The following is an 18985-nucleotide window of genomic DNA, read 5'->3' on the forward strand; positions in this document are numbered from 1 at the left end:
CACAGGGTCTGTTTGAGAGCTTCTTCCTGCTGTTGGCTCTGGGATCCACAATTGCTCTGAGCCTGAACCTTCCATTTTCAGGCCAAGAAACTGATTCCCTGAGGGGCAAAGTAAATTGCTAACAGCTAGGCAAAGGAGGAAAGGGTAAGACCCCGTGCCCAGGGTTGGGGAAGAAAGGTGTGCCATCACACTGAGGTCCCGGGCTGCCCCCTGCCCGCCTCACCGAATCTCATGGGCCAGCTCTACGCATTTCCAATGCTCCACAGGCCTCTCATTCAACTGTAGCACCGTGTCCAGCTGCTGTAGCCCTGCCCGCTCTGCCGGGCCTCCTGTAAGGACCAAAAGAAAAAGCCACTCAGAGGCTCCTGAAGCCCACAACCCACTTAGAGGACCTGGGGTACTTTGTTTCTCCAGTGACCTCAAACGAGGACTGCCTCTGTCTGTTTCTTCATCTGTGAACTGAGGGGCTGACCTTGGTGGTTCTCAGGGGCCTTAAAGGAACACACCCTTTGCCCTCATCTCCTCCCCACCTGTTCACGCCTCTCTGCTGTCCAGACTTCCAGCCAGCCCCCTGCCAGGGGCTCCCACCCCACTAAGAACCCTTCCTTGTCAGCAGGCTCACACATTTCATTCTTTCCTTCAACACCATTCATTGAGCACCAACCTCACGCCTCATTCCCGTGCAGGCACTGGGGGTTAGCCAGATCACTGGGCCTTGGCTTCTCCTCTTAAGATGTTCACTCGATGATTAGGAGAAGTCTTTTCTTTGTGAAAAGTGGGGAAGGAATGCCTATTTTTAAGTTTTAATCAAGCTTGGAATAGGATAAAATATCGACTCCAAACAGAGTTCAGAAATGACTCATTTTCCCATGCAGCCGTTATTGAAAATATAGGTTTAGTTCCTGTTTGAAATGCTTGGGAAACAAAATATAAAAATCTATTTTCGTTTTGATAAAAACAAAAGAAAAGAATGGGTATATTTTCATAAACTTCAGTTTTATCTGTAGTCACTTAAAAATATTATTCTTTTCATTTTGAAAAATGAGGAGATGCTTTGCTCCAGTGTGGGGCATCCCTTTCAGTTCTAAGGTCTGATTTGCAAAGCCCAGGTGCATGGCAGGCGAGCAGGGCTGGCATCACCCAAGACACTCACCGGAATCCACAGCCTGGACTCGGACCGGAGAATCGCAGCAGATGGTGAAGCCAAAGCCGTCTTTCCCCCTCGGGATGGTGATCTAGGACACAGCCCAATCCAGTTACTCCCAGAAGCTGCTCCAAGGTCTGGAAGCCCACAGGCCCCACCCCAGAGCCACCCTCCTTTCCAAGGGAACTACGCCAAAAAGGAGTCGGGCCAGCCCCTCGCCATCCCTATCTCAGCCTAGGCATCTTGAGCACTGGGTTGTAGGCCAAGCAGGAAGGCTGGGAGCTCAGGAGGCAAAGCCTGGCCAGTGTGGGAGGCCAGGACAGACAGAGTCTTAGAAGGGCAAAGCTCACCTTCCTCAGCCCAGGCTGACATGCAGTCCTTTGCCAAAGGGCTTACTGGACCGGCACGTAGCCACTTTGCCTGTGATCCACTGCCTGCTCTGTCCCTTCCTCTTTTCCCCCAGGGGTCCCGGAACTCAGGGATGAAGCCAACCTGGCCGCTGCTCTCCCAGGGAACAGAAGAGAGAAGACAGAGACACACACGCACTCACAGCCTCAAACCAAAGGTCAGGGAACAAGTACGAGGCTTCTCAGGGCAGTCCACAAGGCATCCAGCGAGGGCTGCCAGCTAAAAGGGCAGGTGAGAACACTGACCCTGAGCTCACCGCCGACCTCGCTGTGCCTGCAGAGGTCCATGTATATGGCAACTCCACAATCCCTTTCAGAAACCCCCTGAAAGGGCTCTGCCATCTGGATGCTCTTTACAAAGCAACAGTCAATTATTAAGCTCCTATTGCATGCTAGACTCTGCTGAAGTACCGAAACATGAGGCCTTGGTCTCTGGCTCCCAGAGGGGCATGAGGGTACACGGATCTCTCCAAAGCAAAGTAGGACATGGCAAGCATTAGAGAAAAACACGAGGACAGTGTTGGGAACGGTCCTTTGTGCTTGGTTTCGAGCACGGCAGGAACTCAGCAAGTGCTAAGTTAATGAGGACAGCCCAGAAGCATCCCACCGGCAGCAGGAAGCTGCAGGGTGCAGTGCAGTCTGCTGGTTCAGTTCAGTTCAGCCTTGCTGTGCTCTCTTTCTATGTACCCTTAATTAGGCTTTGGGCGGGGTACAGAGACCCAGCTCTGCCCACCCAAAGAGCAATTCCAAGCTGCTAGAAGCAGGTGGATGAGAGCAACAGACCTAAGGGAGCAAAAATCAGAAAAGAGGTTTAGTGGGGTCCCAAGAGACTCCCCTGGAAGTGGCTGTGAAGTGGGCCCTGGTGAGGCACAGGGAAGACGTCCCAGGTAGACTAAGAAAGAAGCCAGCGCGGCAATCCTGAAAAATGTCAAGGGCCACCAGCCTTGTCAGGAGACTGTCTCCTTCATTCACAGTTGTTTCTTCAAGGCTGGGTGCCTGGCACTCGCCTGCCAGCTGTTCCAAAGGCCAGGCGGCTGTGAGGAAGGGGAGTGCCAGGGGGCCCAGGGCGATCAAGGCCCTTGGAAGCTGCCGGGAGGCCCCTGAGGCTCTGCTTCCCACCAGCCCTGGGCCTGGATTCAAAGCGAGTTTGTAAAACAGGAAATCTAACAGACAAGGGGAAGGGGGAGGGGGCAGGAAAATACCCCATTCCCATAAGAATTCTGGGAAAACACGTAGCTAAGACAGGAAGAGAAAAAAATGAAAAGAAAGAAAGAAAAACAAACTCTGGAGTGAGTGCGGAAAGCCCAGGCTGAGGCTGAGGGAAGCTGTCAGGAGCCCCCATTTACTCCACACGACCAGCAGGGATTTTAGGGGCCCGGTGACCCGCCCTCCATCCAAGCAGACGCTGGGATTCCAAAGTCTTACCAGCACTTCTCCTACCCAACAAGGGCCATGGCCCCTCTGACCCACATGCCTGCTCTGGAAACAGGTCCTGGCACCCGTGGGCTCCGTGCTAACAGTTTGGGGACTGGCCCCAGAGTCGAATATGAAGAAAAGGCATGTGCTCCAGCAAAACAGCCTCCCGCACGCACGTCCTGGTCCCCTCACCCAGGTGAAACTGGGGCCTGGCGCTCCCTCTGCCTTCCTGGGCACCAACTTATGAGGAGCCAGCTGGACAATAGTCCAAACCAGCTGGGGGTGGGCAGGAGAGGGAAGAGGAGATCGCATCAGGAAGCAAGCTCCTCTCCTGGCTCAGCGTGGTGGGGTGGGACCGCACGAAGAAAGCGGAATTACATCACGAGCAAAGGCCACGTTAAGTCAGTGTCCAAAGAACCTGATCATCCCTGCAACCCTGAGCAGAATGCCGAGTTTGTTTAGTACGCCCATTTTACAGGGAAAGAAACTGAGGCCTGAGAAAGTAAGTGACAAGCTCCAGCTCTCGGCCCTCCTCTCTGACCTCAGGTCTCAGGGTCAGGAGGTAAGGAGAGCCCTGTCTGAGTCCTGGATCTCAGGGGCTCCTGGCAGAGGCTGTCCTTCCTGGGGGTGGTTCTTGCTCTTTCCTGTCCAGGGCCGCAACTGCCAGTACTCTCAGATCTCACTCATGCCGGCACCTCACTTATGCCTTCCGGCCTGGTTTCTGGTCCTCTGTCATGCCTGGACTTCCATTTCCAATGGCCACCATTTATTGAACCCCTCCCACAGGTACATACCAGGTGCTGAACCAGGCACTGCATATACAACATTCCATTTACTCTCCCAGCATCGTCAGCCCTATTCCCCTGACAGGGAGACTGAGGCCCAGGGAGGTAAAGTGACAAGTTCAAGAGCCACAGATGAAGAAGAGCAGAGCCACAGGTGAAAAAGGGCAGAGCTCAAGTCTGACAAAAAGCTGGTGCTCTCACCCCTGCACTGGTTACTAATGTCGGATCTACCTTGAACCTGAGTCCCAGAGCCCCAAGCCCAGCCTACACTCATGACTGGCCTCACTCTAACTGAAGCGTGACCCCCGTCTTCTGGCCCATAGTCCCAAGGTGACCAAGGATTTATGGACCTCGCATCCAGTGCCTTCTTGGCCTCACCACTCTGCCACCGAAATGTTGGTGTGGCAGGAGCTGCTCTGCCTGGCTCCAGGAGGGCGGGAGGGCAGGGTGGGACTGTGCAGGGCTGGGCCATGCACAGGAGCTGAAAGCTGGGGAGAACTAAAGGGAAAACATGTGGATCCCATGGCTGTGGGGGCCACAGCGCAGGAGGCCCCTCCGGGCACCTCCCTGGGATGCCTGCCCAAAGGAGTCAGGACAGTTTTCAGGCTCATTGTTAAAACACACAGAGGGACTTTTCTATATTAATAAAATCAGACCCATTCCTGAGCTCCCCTCCATTCCCCAAATCTAGACATCCCTTGCCTTCGTCCTCCCGGACTCCGTGCCTTTTTTATAAGAAAAAATGTCTATCGCAGTTCCAGAAGAAGCTCAGAGGCTAATGGATCATCACTCCCACTCTGCCCCACATCCTAAGACTGGAGGCTGAGCAGCCAGACCCTCTCAGTGAAACTGGGCTCCAGAGCCAGAGGACTCTGGATCTGCAGCAAGGCACGACTGGGGAGAAAAAATCATGTGTGCATATCCATGTGTGATCATGTACATGGAAAAACACATCTGTGTGCATATACACAGAAACATCCTGTCTCACATATAAGCACACACCAAAGCAGGCAGAAACGCTCACGCGATCACACACACAATGCAGGACAGGTACTGACGTCCCATCAGAAGTAGGGAAAGTTCGCGAAAATACAAAGTTAGCAAAAAAACACAAAGCCCAGCTGCTCTGCAACCTAGCCACATCCATTCTCAGCCTTGGGATGCTTTTTTAACACATACTCCCCCAAAATAAAAATAACAGAAAATCAACAGATAATCTCCCTGTGACAACACCCAGCCAGTGGCTGGGACCACACAGAGTTGGGCCTCGTCTGCCCCTAGAGAGAGGTGGTGGGTAAAGGCTGGACCTCTGGTCCAGCTCCTGCTTCTATCCTCCCCCTGGATCAAAATGACCCAGCAAGGAGCAGGACGGGGCAAGGAAGGCCTCGCGGGGAGAGAAGTCCCGCTAGGGTGAATTCCCAACCCCGACCTCCAACAATAACCCCACACAGCCCCCCAAGGGGCCAAGCACCCACCTGGCGGTAGCGTCGCTCCGAGCACACCTTGCAGAGCCCATTGAAGCGGTTCATGGCTGCGGGTCCTGCCTTAGCTGCCGCCCCATGAAAACCCAGCTCTCCCCCCCAGCAGTGGGAGCCCGCACTGCGCCCCGTCAGCCTGGCATGACCGCCCTGGGAAGCCCGCCCCGCAGAAGAATGGCAGGAAATCACCTCTCACCTCCCCAAGCCCTGTCTGTGCTGTGTGCCTCTGCACGATAAGCCCGAAGGCTTCCTGAAACCTCAGAATGACAAGGAAGAGGGAGAGTTTTATATTAAAATTCTTGTCAACTAGTTAGTATTCCCCGGGCCTGGCGGGGAGAGGGCGCCTTTGTTCTGGCTGCATTCTCCGCCACGGGCCACTTTGTGATTCCAATGTTCTCACAAACACCCCTGGCCAGAGGAGAACCCGGCAGAAAACACAGCCCACTCTATAACAACACCGCCTCCCCCTGCAAATCCCAGGGTCCCCATAGTAAACCCAGGGGACCAACCCAGCCTAAAGAATCCAAGGACTCCTTGCGGGGTTGTACCCACAGACATCCTACCTCATGACAGGGAACGTGAAACATTTGAATTCTGAGGACCTGCCTGCCACTCTCAGCAGCGACTTAAAAGTCAGTTTCCTCACTCACGTTAGTGGGCTGCTTTAGGATCTGATGATAACTAAAGACAAGTCGGAAAAGGATGACCCAGCCTCCTCGTTTTACCCTTGGAGAGGCGGGGGCCTAGAGCTGTTAGGTCACACAGCAGGGTAGGATGGAGCTGAAACCAGAATCCCATTCTTGTCCCCTGCCTCGGACAGCAGGAGCTAGTGAGCCCAGGCCCCCTTACACCCACCTCAGAGCCCCTGGAGAAACACGCCCACCCACATCTTTGAGGACAGAGAATGTCCCTTGGTCCAGCCCAGCTCTGGATGCCATGACAGTGGGCAGGTCACCCAGGTTCTGGGCCTCCATCTCCCCATCTGCACGATGGGCGAGTTGAACAGGTGACCTCTGGGGGTTCTCCCCCTGCCCAACCAAGCCTCTGACAATCACCGCCACTTGGCTGAGTGCTATGGACAGCTCTAAGTGTGTAAGCCCGGGAAAAATCAAATGTGCCTCACAACAATGCCCCTTGCACCGAGGACCTGTGTGCAAAAGCAGGAATTTCCCAAGCCACAGAGAAACCTGTGGTGTTGCTCTCCCTGTAATTCCCACAAATCACCAGCTAGGCTCCCTGCTCACTGTCCTCTGTCCTCAGCAAGTACAGAGAAAGGAAGGAGGGTTTTTGCAGCTCCCCAGCTAAAGCTAGAAGACAGTTTAAACTCCTAATGAAGCCACAGAAAACAGTAACTGGCAAGTTACTCTAATATACCATGCTATGCAATATAGTAGCAACTAGACACATGTGTAAGGTAAATTTAAATTAATTAAAATTAAATAAATGTTTAAGACCTCAGTCATACTAGCCACACTTGATAACCACAGGTGGCCAGTGGCTACCTCATTGGACTGCGTGGCTCTAGACTGTACCCTCCAGGAGGGCAGGGACTTTGATTTGTTCACAGTTGTATCCCAGCACCCAGCATAAGGCCTGGCCCATGTAGATATTCAATAAATATTTAAAGAATGAATGAGTGAGGGAATGAGTGGAGTAAATGAAAGGGAAAGTGTTTTGTAGATTATAATACAACTATATATATCACTGTCATATCTTCCCAACTAAGCCACACTCAGAAGGTGGTGTGGCACAGTGCACTCAGGAGGCGGCCAGACCTTGCTTCACATCCTGCCTCCACCACTTGCTGGCTGTGTGGCCACAGACAGTGGCCTAACATCTCTGAACCTTACGTGTCCCCCTTGTCTACGAGACTGGGAAGTAACGACCACCTCAGAGGTGACAGTGAGGATTAAACTCAATAACTACAGCGCCTGGCACAAAGGGGCTGCTCAATCTCTGGGAGTTTGCTTTTCCTTCTCTTAGTTGCTAGAGAAAATCATGGATCACCTCCGGTGTCCTGCAAAGAGATGGAATGAATTTTGGGAAATTCTCCAATCCCTATGTGAAGTTCCTCCCTAGACGCATGGGGAGGAACTGATGGAGTTAGAACCATCGGTCTCAGGTTCAGACTCAAGGCCGCTCCCTAATATCAAGTGGGCCTAAGCTGAGAGGCTGATTTGACCACAATGCCGGAGGAAGCAAGGAATCTGAGGGGACTTGTGGGAAAGGGAGGACTCAGCTTCAAGAGATCAAAAGTTAGAAAGATCCCGACTCCTCCATTTCCAGGTTCAGGATCTAGATCTCCCCACCTCTGCCCCAAGCATGAGTAACCCTAGAAAAGCACAAGAAATAATCCCTTACAAATGCATGACTTGCTGAGTTTCCAAGCATCTAGTGAATGTGAATCTCAGGCACCGAATGCTGCCCTGTTTAGGGGCCTCCTGGGCCAAGGAACTAACCCGGAGCAGGTCAGAGCCCACGGCAGCGCTCAGGTCCCATGAGTCCTGCCCAGGCTGGTCCCACCTACCTTGAGCTTCTCCCCATTCTCAGTGTCTCCATCTCCTGGCATTCTCAGCTGCGAGTCTAGAAGGTGACAGAGCAGCATCGAAAAGTTTCTGCTGGCAGATAAGAGTCCTTTCCACAGATCACCCAGAGGATGAGGCCAGGGTACCAGGCCCATGTAGCTGCCCAGGTCACTCCTGGCCCCCAGAATGTGGGGATGCCTGAGCTTAGGCCGGGCAAAGGGCTCAAGAGCCAGCACTGCATGTGGGAAGGACAGAATTGTTGGGGCATGAAATCCAAGTGCTGAGCCTCAGAACTGTCCACAGAGGCAGGCAGCCCAAGATCAGCAAGGAGGCCCAAAGGGATCCTGAGACCACTGATCCTGGGAAGAGGCCACGTAGGAAGCTCCTGAAACCCAGCCCTCCATGAGCTAGGGGTAGGGGAAGCTAAACCACATAGGGTCAGTCCCATAACTCTCTCCAAGAAAAGTCCCACCAGATAAAGGTGTTGTGAGCAAGAGGCTGCCTGCAGGTTACATTCTAGCAGGCATTCATGAGAAGTCCCTGGACCCACGGTCTGGTTGCAGCTTGGGGTGAAGCATGTCACAAAACACAGGGATTGATGCTATTACCCGGGAAGGGAGGGATGGGAGAAGCCGTAGGGGGACAGTGTGTCTGGGCAGAAGCCAAAGGTGGTATGCACCTACCTCTCAGGGGCCGCAGTCGCCGCCGGGCCACCTTCAGGTGCTTGGTCCGACCCAGGGCCTTCCCCAGAAGGTAGTACCAGCCGCTGATCTCCTGTCACAAGAGAAGTGATAGGCTCAAAGGAGGCAGAGAGCACAAGTCAGGCAGCCATCAATCCCCCACAAAAAAGCAGCAACTGGAAAGACTCCCTCAGAAGCAGCATCTCTGCAGAGACAGACGTTCCAGCCTCCCTGCCCCAAAGGGCACTGCCATGCCTGAACCTCCAGGAAGCCTTCCCTGATACTCCTGGCAGAGCTGGTCTGCCTTTCTGCCAAATTCTCACAGCTTCTTATCTCCGGAGAATAGTCTATTTGCATGGCTGCCACCCCCACTAGACTGTACACAAACTCTTTTATGTGCCCAGCCCTGTGCCTGGTATACAGAAGGAGCCAGATAAATGTTGACAGAAAGGAGTGAGGGCAGCCCGAGGCTCCTGAGCAGTCGGCAGAGGGGAACATCTCCTCCCAGGAAGGAATAAAGCTAAGGCTGCAGTCAAGACATTTGAGACCCTCATGCAGGATAAGAGGTCCTCAGCCACCTACCCCAGACTTCACTTCCAGGGCCACCTGGCAACACCATGCAGCAGGTCACTAGGACATCCCCAAGGATGTGCAAAAAGAATACGTCCCTTCCCTGCTCAAAAGCCTTCAGGTGCAATGCAGAGTAGAAAGGATGGTGACTCTAGACCCCAAAGAGTCCCCAGCTAACTGGAAAGAAAGCTCCACAGAGGATGCTCAGTCCACCCGCTATGCACCTGCTAGGCCCTGAAACACGAGGCCTGGCAGACGATGATGACCACTGGAACAGACCATAGGAAGCGCCTGGCCCTCCTCCTGAGGGCAGGCCCAGGAGTGCTCTGAACTCCAAGGGACCTGGCAGTGTCTTTAACAGCAGACTCCAGACCCAGAGCCTCCTGGGAGGACTTAGGGCTGCCGAACAACTGCTCTCTGACAAGATCGAACCAAGAAAGGAACCCAACCCCTTGGTCACATAGGTGATAAATACAGTGCTATTCAGGCCACATGGCACTTGTCTCAGTGGAGCACCATCTCACAGACAGAAATGCCACCCGAGGGCTTCCAGACAAAGGCCCCACCTATACCAGCCCTGGCCTAGGTGGGATGACCCTCCCAGAAGCTTCCTCAGGACCTACCTTGTCCGGAGTCAGGAGGGACTTCACCCCAAAACTCATGCAGCCAATGAGTCCACTCTGTCTGGGAGAGCAAGAGGCCTGAGTCAGCACCATTTCACTGGTCATTATTGAGGAGTCGATTATCAAGTGTAACATCGGTTTGCTCGACGCACTGTGGTTTACAAAGTGCTTTTATGTGCCTCATCTCATTTGATCTTTCCAATTGTCAGGCTGAAAAGGAATTATTTCTCTATTCCACAGAGGAAAAAACTGAGGCTTAGAGTTGGTCCCCTCCCAAGGTAACCGGACGCGTAAGTAGCAGAGTCTCATTGGAAACCCACGTGTCCTAGGTCATGAGGCAGCTCTCCCTCCATCACCCACAGAAGCCCAGATCCAGGCAGATCTGAAGAGCTGGTCCCCAGAGGGAACTTCAGCTCTCACATCAGCTGGTGATGCTCAGTCATGGAGGAAAGTTATAGGACCTCAAGCTCAAGAAGCTCTGTCTAAAGTCCAGGCAGGACTTTAGACAGTTTTTGGACAGTTTCAGATCAAAGTTCAAACCAACACAAAAGTCTCTGAGACCAATCTGACCTGGGGGTCCAGCTGGACAAGTAGCCATAAACCAGGGTCAGGCCTTGCACGGATGTCACACTGTGGCCACGGGCTGAGAGTTCAGTCAGGTCCTTTTTGGCTAAGAGTAATTCAAAGTTCCTGAAGACTGTCCCACTATCCCAAAGTCAGGGACTGAGTGATACTTGGCAGCTTTCAATAATGATGGCACAGATCAATATTAATAAAATGCAAAAGATATTCTCCCTACTGTGAGAGAAAAGGGAATTTATAAATCTGTAGTATAATGAGAAAGACTCCCACAAAAATATTCGCAATGGTTGTTCATGAGAGAGACACCCACAAAAATATTAAGAATGGTTGTATCTGGTAGGCAGGATTAGAGAGGGTTTTGTTTTTTCTTCAGGTTTTCAGTGTTTTCAAATTTTCATAGGGAACAAGCAGTACTTTTGTAATCAGGAGAAGAAAAACAGTGTAAATATATTTGAAAGTATTTCTGTTCCACCACATTTTTCTCTATACTAACACTAGATAGAGGTGCTTTTTTTTCTCTTCTCTCTTAGCACATCCCCAACTCAGACCCTGTCAGAGTTGGTTTACTGTTAATCAAGAAACAACAGGGATATTTAGACTGGAGCATAACCTTGATGGTTGACTTCAATACCTGAGGGACCCACATAAATCTGGCACGTTCTGTGGAAAGCACAATATCAGAGCCAAAGATGAAATGAGCTCCTGGATAGGTAGTGAACTCCCTGGAGATGTGCCTCCCTGGTACCCGGCCTAAGGGGGCCTGAGCAAGGCCCACAGCTCCAGCCAGGAGTGTAACACAGCATCCCCCTGAAAAGCCTGTCCAAGTCCTGTGCCCCAGAGCCTGCTCCCAGGGATCCAGACGCAGCAGGTCCAAGGCAGAGTCCAGGCTTGTGAATCTGGAGAAGGCACCCGCCCGTGCCTGCCCCAGTCAAGGACCAGCGGTCTGGAAGGCCTCTATAAATACATATTGTTTGGATTCTCCGGAAAGGGTGGCAGCTCACCACCTGATAGTCCTAAGCAAAACAAAACCGGCTTCTTAAGAGCAGCCAAGCCAAGTGAGGGGTGAGGATGCAGAATGTTGGGGCCTGGTCCTCAGAACAGGTGTGCCTGCCCTGCAGACGAACACTCTGCACTTGGCAGGGTCCCACCAGCCACTCTCACTCTGCTCCTCTCCCTGCTCACGCTCTCTCTCTCTCTCTCTCTCTCTCTCCCCCCCCTTTAATTTGATTTTACAGCTCTGCTTTACCTGCTCCCATCCACTCTCTCATCACAAGGCCATATTAATAATCCACCCAGAGGACAGTGTGGTCACCCCAGTAAAGCGACCCTTCCACGTCCACCTCCCCAGCCCACCGCAAAAACATATACTCTTCCCTCCTGGCAAGTAGCCAAGTCAGCACTAACGGAAAGGGGCAGTCACAAGAACCATCAGGAGCGCAGACACTGATATGAGATGCCATTGTCAAGACACTGCCAAAGTCCTCATTGCCGATTTAATTGCTGTCAACACATTCAAGAGAGAGCCAGCTGGGATCCAGGTGCCCGCACTGCCTGGCTACATGCTTTTCTTCTACACTCGGTATGGCTGTAACTTTCTAAATCTCCAGGCACAATGCTTTAGCTGTAATAAAAGCTGCCTCTCTTTGCTCCTCAGTAAGTAGAATTTTCATTTCCCAGTGCTTAGAGAATGCTAAATGGTTAATAATAGCCTCCTGTGAGCTTCGCCTCCTGCTAAGGGACCTCCAATGACTTTAAGGTAATTCAAGCAGAGTAAATCGTCACAATCCATAATCAGGACCCTCTCTCTAAGTGTCCTTCAGTTAGCTACTTCTTGAGCCTGCCTTTGAAAAACCTTTGGAGGAAGAAAGACTTCTTTTACATGCAACCTGAGTACCCGGCAATATACCAGTCAGCTTATAAACTTGGAAACTGCACTCACCCTGGGGAATGCCTGAAATTTCGCTAGGCACAAAGCCTCAGGGGCTAAGCCTTGGTTACTTCTGAATGCCGAAACCTGAGCTCAGGGCTTGGTGCACTCAGTGAAGGCTTGACAAATGGATGAATCCATCATGCCCATGGTTGGCAGGCACTGGGCAAGGAGCCCAGCATTAAGGAAACAAGATAAACATGCAGGAATTTAAATAGCAGTTCGAGACAGCAATACAGGCGATGTCACTAGACAGGGTGAGATTGACAGATGAACAGTGCAGGCAACAAATGCTGAAAGCTCAGGGAAGCAAGAGGTAGCGTAGGGCCAAAGTGCTTGAGGAAGGCCTGAAGAGTTAAGCCAGAGAGAACGAGAGGAAGAGCATTTCAAGCAGGGGGAACAGCCAGTACAAAGGCTCAGAGGTAAGGCTTCATGGGGAACAGTACTAGGCTCACTTTACTTTTAAGCATAAAGCAGGAGACACAGTGCAAAAAGAAAAGGCATTATTTTGAGGGAATGCCCTTTAATTCTCTCTCTCAGGGACTTTAAACCATTCCTGTTCCAGGGTTACTGCATTTTATCGCCATTTATTTTTAATTTGACGGCTTAAAATAAATTGAACGCATTTTTCCACTCAGTTTTCCTTTCCTTAGGTTCAGTTGCCATCTCTAGTCACAAACTTTCTAACGTTACGGCACTCTACTTGGTTATGAGAGAGAGAGCGGTACACTGAGAATACCCAGGACAGTGTGTGACACGTAGCAAGCAGATGCTCCACAAATGTAGGTACTGTCAGCATATTATGTGTGTGTTGTGGTTGTTGTTTTTTAACTTGGTGCATAACATTATAATTCTAAGATTGTTCTCTGGCCACAAGTTCTGAAAACACTATGACTGACACCAGAAGCTTCAGTTTAGCTTTCGCCATATTATCAGACGAAACTTTTAAATAGCTCGGTTCCATAGTCAGTGATATTAAGGAATTACTGTTAATTTTTAAATGTGATAATGGCATTGCGGTTGTTTTTTTAAGCCATCTTTTATAGAGATATAGAGATGAGATGAGATGAGATGAGATGATGTCTGGGATTTTCTTAAAAATAATCCGCTGAGGAAGAGGAAAGTGGGTGGGGACATAGATGAAATAAGATTGGCCAAATATTGATAATTGATTAAGCTAGACTACAAGTATATGAGGGTTTATTATACATTTGCTACCTTTCCATACGTTTGAAAATGTCTATAATTTCTTAACAACTATAGAATCTTAAAGCTGAAAGTAACCTTAGAGGTCAGTGCATTTTACAGATGAGGAAACTGAGGCCCAGCGCAGGGAAGGGACTTATTGATGGTCTCACAGAGAGTCAGAGCTAAGCCAAAATCAACTGCTCTGAGCCCAGTTCTCCTCAGCTCCTACCATGATCACCATGACGAGTTGAAATGATCCAGCCCTTCCCCAGAACTTCTTTGCAGATCATCTTGCTTTCCTAAGACAAGTTTATAGCCATCACTGAAAGGGTCAAGAGAATTCATGAAACAGATTCTTCCTTTCTATCTCCCAGCAGTTTCAAAATGTTACTGCCACATATTCAGCTGGATGACTTATATAAAACTACATTAGAAATGCTCTGGGAAGTAGTCTGAGGCCTGAGGAACACGTGTACTGACACAGAAAGAATATGGTTTGGAGTCATTTCTCACCCGTATGAGATGGTCAAGTGTACTGTGATGTGATTACAAGTATGCGACTTTGGTGCCAGACTGCCTTGATTTGCATCTAGTTTCCACTGTGTCCTGCTGTGTTACCATGGGCAAGTTACTTAACCTCTCTGTGCCTCTGTTTCCTCACCTGTAAAAGAGCGATAATAGTAATTCCTACTTTATATAGTTTCATGAGGATTAAATTAGATCGTGAATGAAATATGCTTAATGCCTACACATAGTGGACAGTAAGTGCTTAATAAATATGAGCTTTTATATAAGCTCAGGCAAGTTCCTGGGCTTTCGTGAGCTTCAGTTTCCTCTTCTCTGAAGAGAGGGACAATAATAATTCCTACCTCTCAGAGTTGTTATGAGAATTAAATGAGATAATGTATGTAAAGTGCTTGGCATAAAGAAGAGTTCAATAAATGTTTGTTTCCTTCCTTCCCTAATTGTCTTTCATGTGAATAAGTTGAATGTCCATCCGTCAGAGAAACACAATTTGATTTGAAAGCATTGAGCAAGACAGAAGTTCCCCTCAATCTCTCTGTCTGCCTCCTTCAGCTCAGAGGCTTGTTCAGTCAGAGATGATGGATCAATACTGCGTCTCTCACCGGCTGAGCTGGTCTCTGTGGTGCTGGCAGCTTAGACAGGGCCCTCTGTTCTGAAAGTAGGCCTGTCTAAGCCTGCTCTGTCCCTCTGGAGCTTTAGGTTGGGACTGTGACCACGAGTTCGGCTGTGTTTTGTTTAATAAGGAATCTCACTTTCCCAAAATAGGCAACAAGTGGAGACACTCACTGCCTCTGTCACACGGCCTCGCGGGGCGCTGACTCATTCTCCCTGGCTTCACTTTCTTTCCCAAAAACCTTGAACTGCATTGTTGGCTTCTCCTCGAGCAGCTCTCTCAGCTTGCTCTGGTCTAGCAGAAGGGCGATCACAGCGGGGCAAGTGGAAGCTCCCAGTTTGGTGTCTGCCTACGGCACCTGCTCCACTCCTTGTCTCCACCCGGCAGGCTGGCCAGCTGTTTCTCTGACACTCCTCTGGCTCCTTCAGAGCTTTCCCTTCGAGACAAGATTCTGACCCTTAGTCCTTGGCACCTGCTGTGTTCCTGGGCAGTCTTACCTGCTCAGAATTTCACCCACTGCCTTGGCGGTCATGGTTCCCACAGACCTCTCTCTCCCCTGAGCTCCAGGTCAACAAAGACAGATCTCCTCACAGTTCGCCCCTGGCTGTTTTCCAGGTAGCTCCATCTCGCAGTATCCAGAGCTGGTTTCTCCTCCCCTCCAAGACACTGTGGCTTTGTAAGGGACACCATCTAATCCCAGGAGTTATCCTCGACTTCTCCCACTGCTCTCACAGCTAAATTACTGCTCAGTACTTTTGATTGAATCTCCTGAATATGTCCTGGGTCTCTTTCCCTTTTCTCTAACCCTAAATCATCTTTCTCACAGATCACCAAGAGTCTCCTAGCTCCTCCCCAACGTTTCAAAGACCTAACAGAATGATAGATCTAGAATACACGTCTGTCATGTTCTTACTCAACACCCTTCAGCATCTCCCCATCGCCAAATTCCCAAACACCAGCTGGCTCCATGAGGTTCACCCCGAGAATTGTGTAAATGCAGATTCCTAGGCCCTGCCCGTGAAGATTCGGATATGGCACCTGGGAACCTGTGTTCCTTCCAAGCACCCTGGATGATTCTAATGCATACCCAGGACTGACGACCATTGGCCCTTAGAAGAAAACCCACAGTCCAAAGAAAACCTACAGAATAATCAGACTGGGCTTATACCAACTTCTTTATCTTATCCCTAGCCAGTCCCTACTTCATACTTGACCCTCCACCAACACCAGAAAGTTTGCAGATCCCTCCCCACTTCTGCCCTGCCCTGCCTTCTACACTCTACTGGTTCTTTCTTCTGTCTTTTTACTTGCACATCCAGGAGGCAATACAGTTTTGAGAGTGGGGACTCTGGGGTCGAACTGCCTGGGTTCCCTTTCCGGCTCTACTCTTCACTAGCTGTGTGACCTTGGGCAAGTTACTCCTTTCTTAGCTTCAGTCTTCTTTTTTTAAAAACTTAAGACAAAAACATACTCCTCTTAGAGCTGTTTTAAGAATTAAATGAGATAATCCACTGTTAACACCTGGCTTGCGTCAACACCAGGTAAATTGTTGCTCCAATTATCAACGTGACATCCTCCTCCTCACCCATACCCCCAAGTCTCTATCAGTGATCCTAGCAAGAGGAGGACAGTCTCTCATTGACCCTACGTGTCCCCAGCACTTATAATGACGTTGCCACACTGGCACCCGGGAAATGGCAGCTCAATCAGTGAGGTTTACAGAACTATAAGCACCATTCCATTATAAAAAGTAGATGCTCTATCAAAAGACAAATCCTTCATTATGAAAGTTGAATAAGGCTCAACTTTAAAAAGCATAGTAGCTATAAAATTTAGGGTATTAAAAAGCATTCAACCCAAAAATATTCTCTAGGTCTAAACTAGTGAGTTGATTTTCGTTTACCTAGACCCTTTTTCAGTCACTATTTGGCTCGATGATTGCTTGACAAATATTAACGGCCACAGAGTCTCTCACATTTCTTGAGCTACACCAGGTAAATGAGCCCCTGCTGCTCATAGTCAAGTGCCATGGCCATCAGTCAAGTGCTTTTACCCCCTTTCCTTAGCAGCTAGCTAATCCTCGCCCTCACCTGCCTAGCTCTCCTCCCCTGCCCTGTGTTAAATGCCATTAGTAATGACCACAGCTGGCCTCCTGTGTCTGGGCTGCCTGCAAGATCAGGCCATTTGGATTCTCCCACACAAAACTTCCGCACCTCCTATACTGGTCTCCTTATGGCAGTCTGAGCCCGCCAGGAATATTCCTGCTCCCTCGCCTGTGCTCATACTATGCACTGCCTGGAATGTCCTTTCTAACCTTCTCTCCTTGTCTTATTCTCGATCTCCGCCCCAAGTTCAAAATCCTCCTTTCTGCATGAAGGCTTCCTTGATTACCTTAGCCAACAACGAACTTTCCCTCTTACACGTGTGCTGCCCTGTTACTCATTTTCGTTCTTGTATTCATTGAACCAATACTCGCTAAACATCTCTGTGTTAGGCACTGGGTACGGTGGTGATTAAGAGAGAAGTGGGCCCACTTTTCATGGCGTTTCTACTACTGTGGGACTGAGCCTACGTGCGTTGTTACTGTAATTTGTCTCCCAGCAGCGTCTGGTGTCCCTTCCTGAAAGTAGGTGCCATGAGAGCAGAACTCACATGCAGGCTGGTTGGCATCCCCGTGGCCAACGCAGCGTCTTGCTCAACAAATGCTCCTTGATAACACAATCCTTGGCATCATCAAGAGTGACAGGGTCTCAGGGAGTAGCAAACTTAGCATTGCCACTGCCGCTCATGGTTGTGCTATGTGCTGGCTGCCTGACTGCCACCCACAGGCCCAGAGCATGATCTCTCCTCCTGCTCAGCAGCTCCGCTCACCTGGAGTCACCTGCCCTGTTCCACACAGTGACCAGGAGGCGTTTCTGTTCATCTTCTTCTTGGACAGGACTGCAAAGCAAACCAGATGGTCGGAGTGTTTATAGGGCCAAGCGCTAGGCCAGACCCACAGTGTCTGACATAATTACGAAATTTGGAAATAACCTATACATCCAACCATAAGGAGGTGGTTAAAAAACTCAAGCACAAATAGCATGGGAGGTGAGTATTGACACATAAAAGAGTACACATTATGTTGTTAAGGACAAAAGGGAGGTTACCGTACAACATTATATAATAATTCCATTTTTCTACACACACACACACACACACACACACACACACACACAAATTCAGAGATCTGAAAAGAAATAAACCAAGGCATATCAGTGAGTAGTAGGGCTAAAGGTGTTTTTTCTTCTCTTTGCTTATCTGTATTTTCCATTATTGCCTTGTATAGTTTGAAAAACAACAAAATAAAAATTTTCACTAATGGGAAAATATAAAATGTCCATTACCTTCGCACTGGCTCCAGAGTTCAGGGATGGAGGAAAGAAATAGTAATAATAATAACAACAACAACAGCTGACATTAGGTGTCTCATTTACACCTCAGCTCTCCCGGGTTGGCACTATTATTAGCCACATTTTACAAATAAAAAAGCCAGGACTCAGAGAGGTTAGCAAGTATTTAAACGGGGGTGAGAGACAGGCAGGGAGGCAAAACATTCCTCAGCTTGGAAATTCCTTCAGCTAGAGATTGCTTGGCCTGAGGCACAGTGGGAAATTGCCTACTGCTCAGGGGCTGCCAGCCTCAGGCTGGGCACTTCAGTTATGAGAACCAGCCAAGTGAGACCTTATCTCTGTGGACCTCACCACTGGGAAGGGTGCCAGGGATGCAAGGACACAAGTGAATGAGAAAACAAAGACATCCTTTAGAAGTCACTGTTTTTCTGCTTAGATCTAGTTACTAGACTTGGCAAACAGAGCTGTTTCCAGATAAACACTCCTTCCCTCTCCTCTGGCACCAGACTTACAAGAAGAAGTGCTCGTGGAAGACTGGGTCTCTGCAGTTTGGAATGGTCTGCGTCTTCTGATGGTGTAGTCGATTATCTTCAGGGATCAAAGAAATCTTGAATTGGAGAAGAGTAAGCATTTAGATGATTACTCGTGGCTAGGTTGTTAAATAAGCCCAGAGGCTGACTCTGCTCATCTCTAAGTTGAAGTCTTTCCGGGTGTCCTTCACACCAGCCTCTGCACAGGACAGGGTGGAGTCCTTAGTCAGATGCTGGGAAAGAAGGAGAAGCCCCAGGCCAGAGGCGTTGGAGTCAGATGCCAGGACAGGGCCCCTTAGTAGGTAGGACCAAGAAGGTAGTCACCGGCTGAGCCAGAGATGGGTACAACCTGACCATCTCTATTCTTCCTCCAAGCACAGAGGTTACTCGCAAAGCACAGGTCTCCTCTCTTCTAAGTTCCCAGCAGCTGCTGAGTGCTCCCTTCACAAGAGGCTCTAGGTCAGCCTCTGCCAAGGCCCCCAATCCATGCTCTCACCCTAGTGCATTTGTCCCCTGCCTCAGGCTCCCACCCTGCTCTGACCAAGTCCTTGCCCACAGGGACCTCTGACAGCCCGGGGGCTTTGGGAAGGGGGATGCATC

General features: G+C 49.9%; 1 protein-coding gene across 1 annotated transcript in view; it reads right to left on the reverse strand.

Annotated features, from left to right (window-relative positions):
* RGS3 (regulator of G protein signaling 3) overlaps window positions 1-18985 on the reverse strand; it is a 115682-nt gene that overhangs the window by 81496 nt on the left and 15201 nt on the right. The window contains 7 exon segments of the mRNA XM_039866859.1: window positions 224-329; window positions 1154-1235; window positions 7758-7813; window positions 8439-8529; window positions 9629-9689; window positions 17335-17403; window positions 18368-18462. Coding sequence (XP_039722793.1) covers window positions 224-329; window positions 1154-1235; window positions 7758-7813; window positions 8439-8529; window positions 9629-9689; window positions 17335-17403; window positions 18368-18462 — 560 coding nt within the window.

Source organism: Pteropus medius, unplaced genomic scaffold (assembly GCF_902729225.1).
Source record: "Pteropus medius unplaced genomic scaffold, Ma_sr-lr_union100, whole genome shotgun sequence".
In the NCBI taxonomy this organism is placed as follows: Eukaryota; Metazoa; Chordata; class Mammalia; order Chiroptera; family Pteropodidae; genus Pteropus; species Pteropus medius.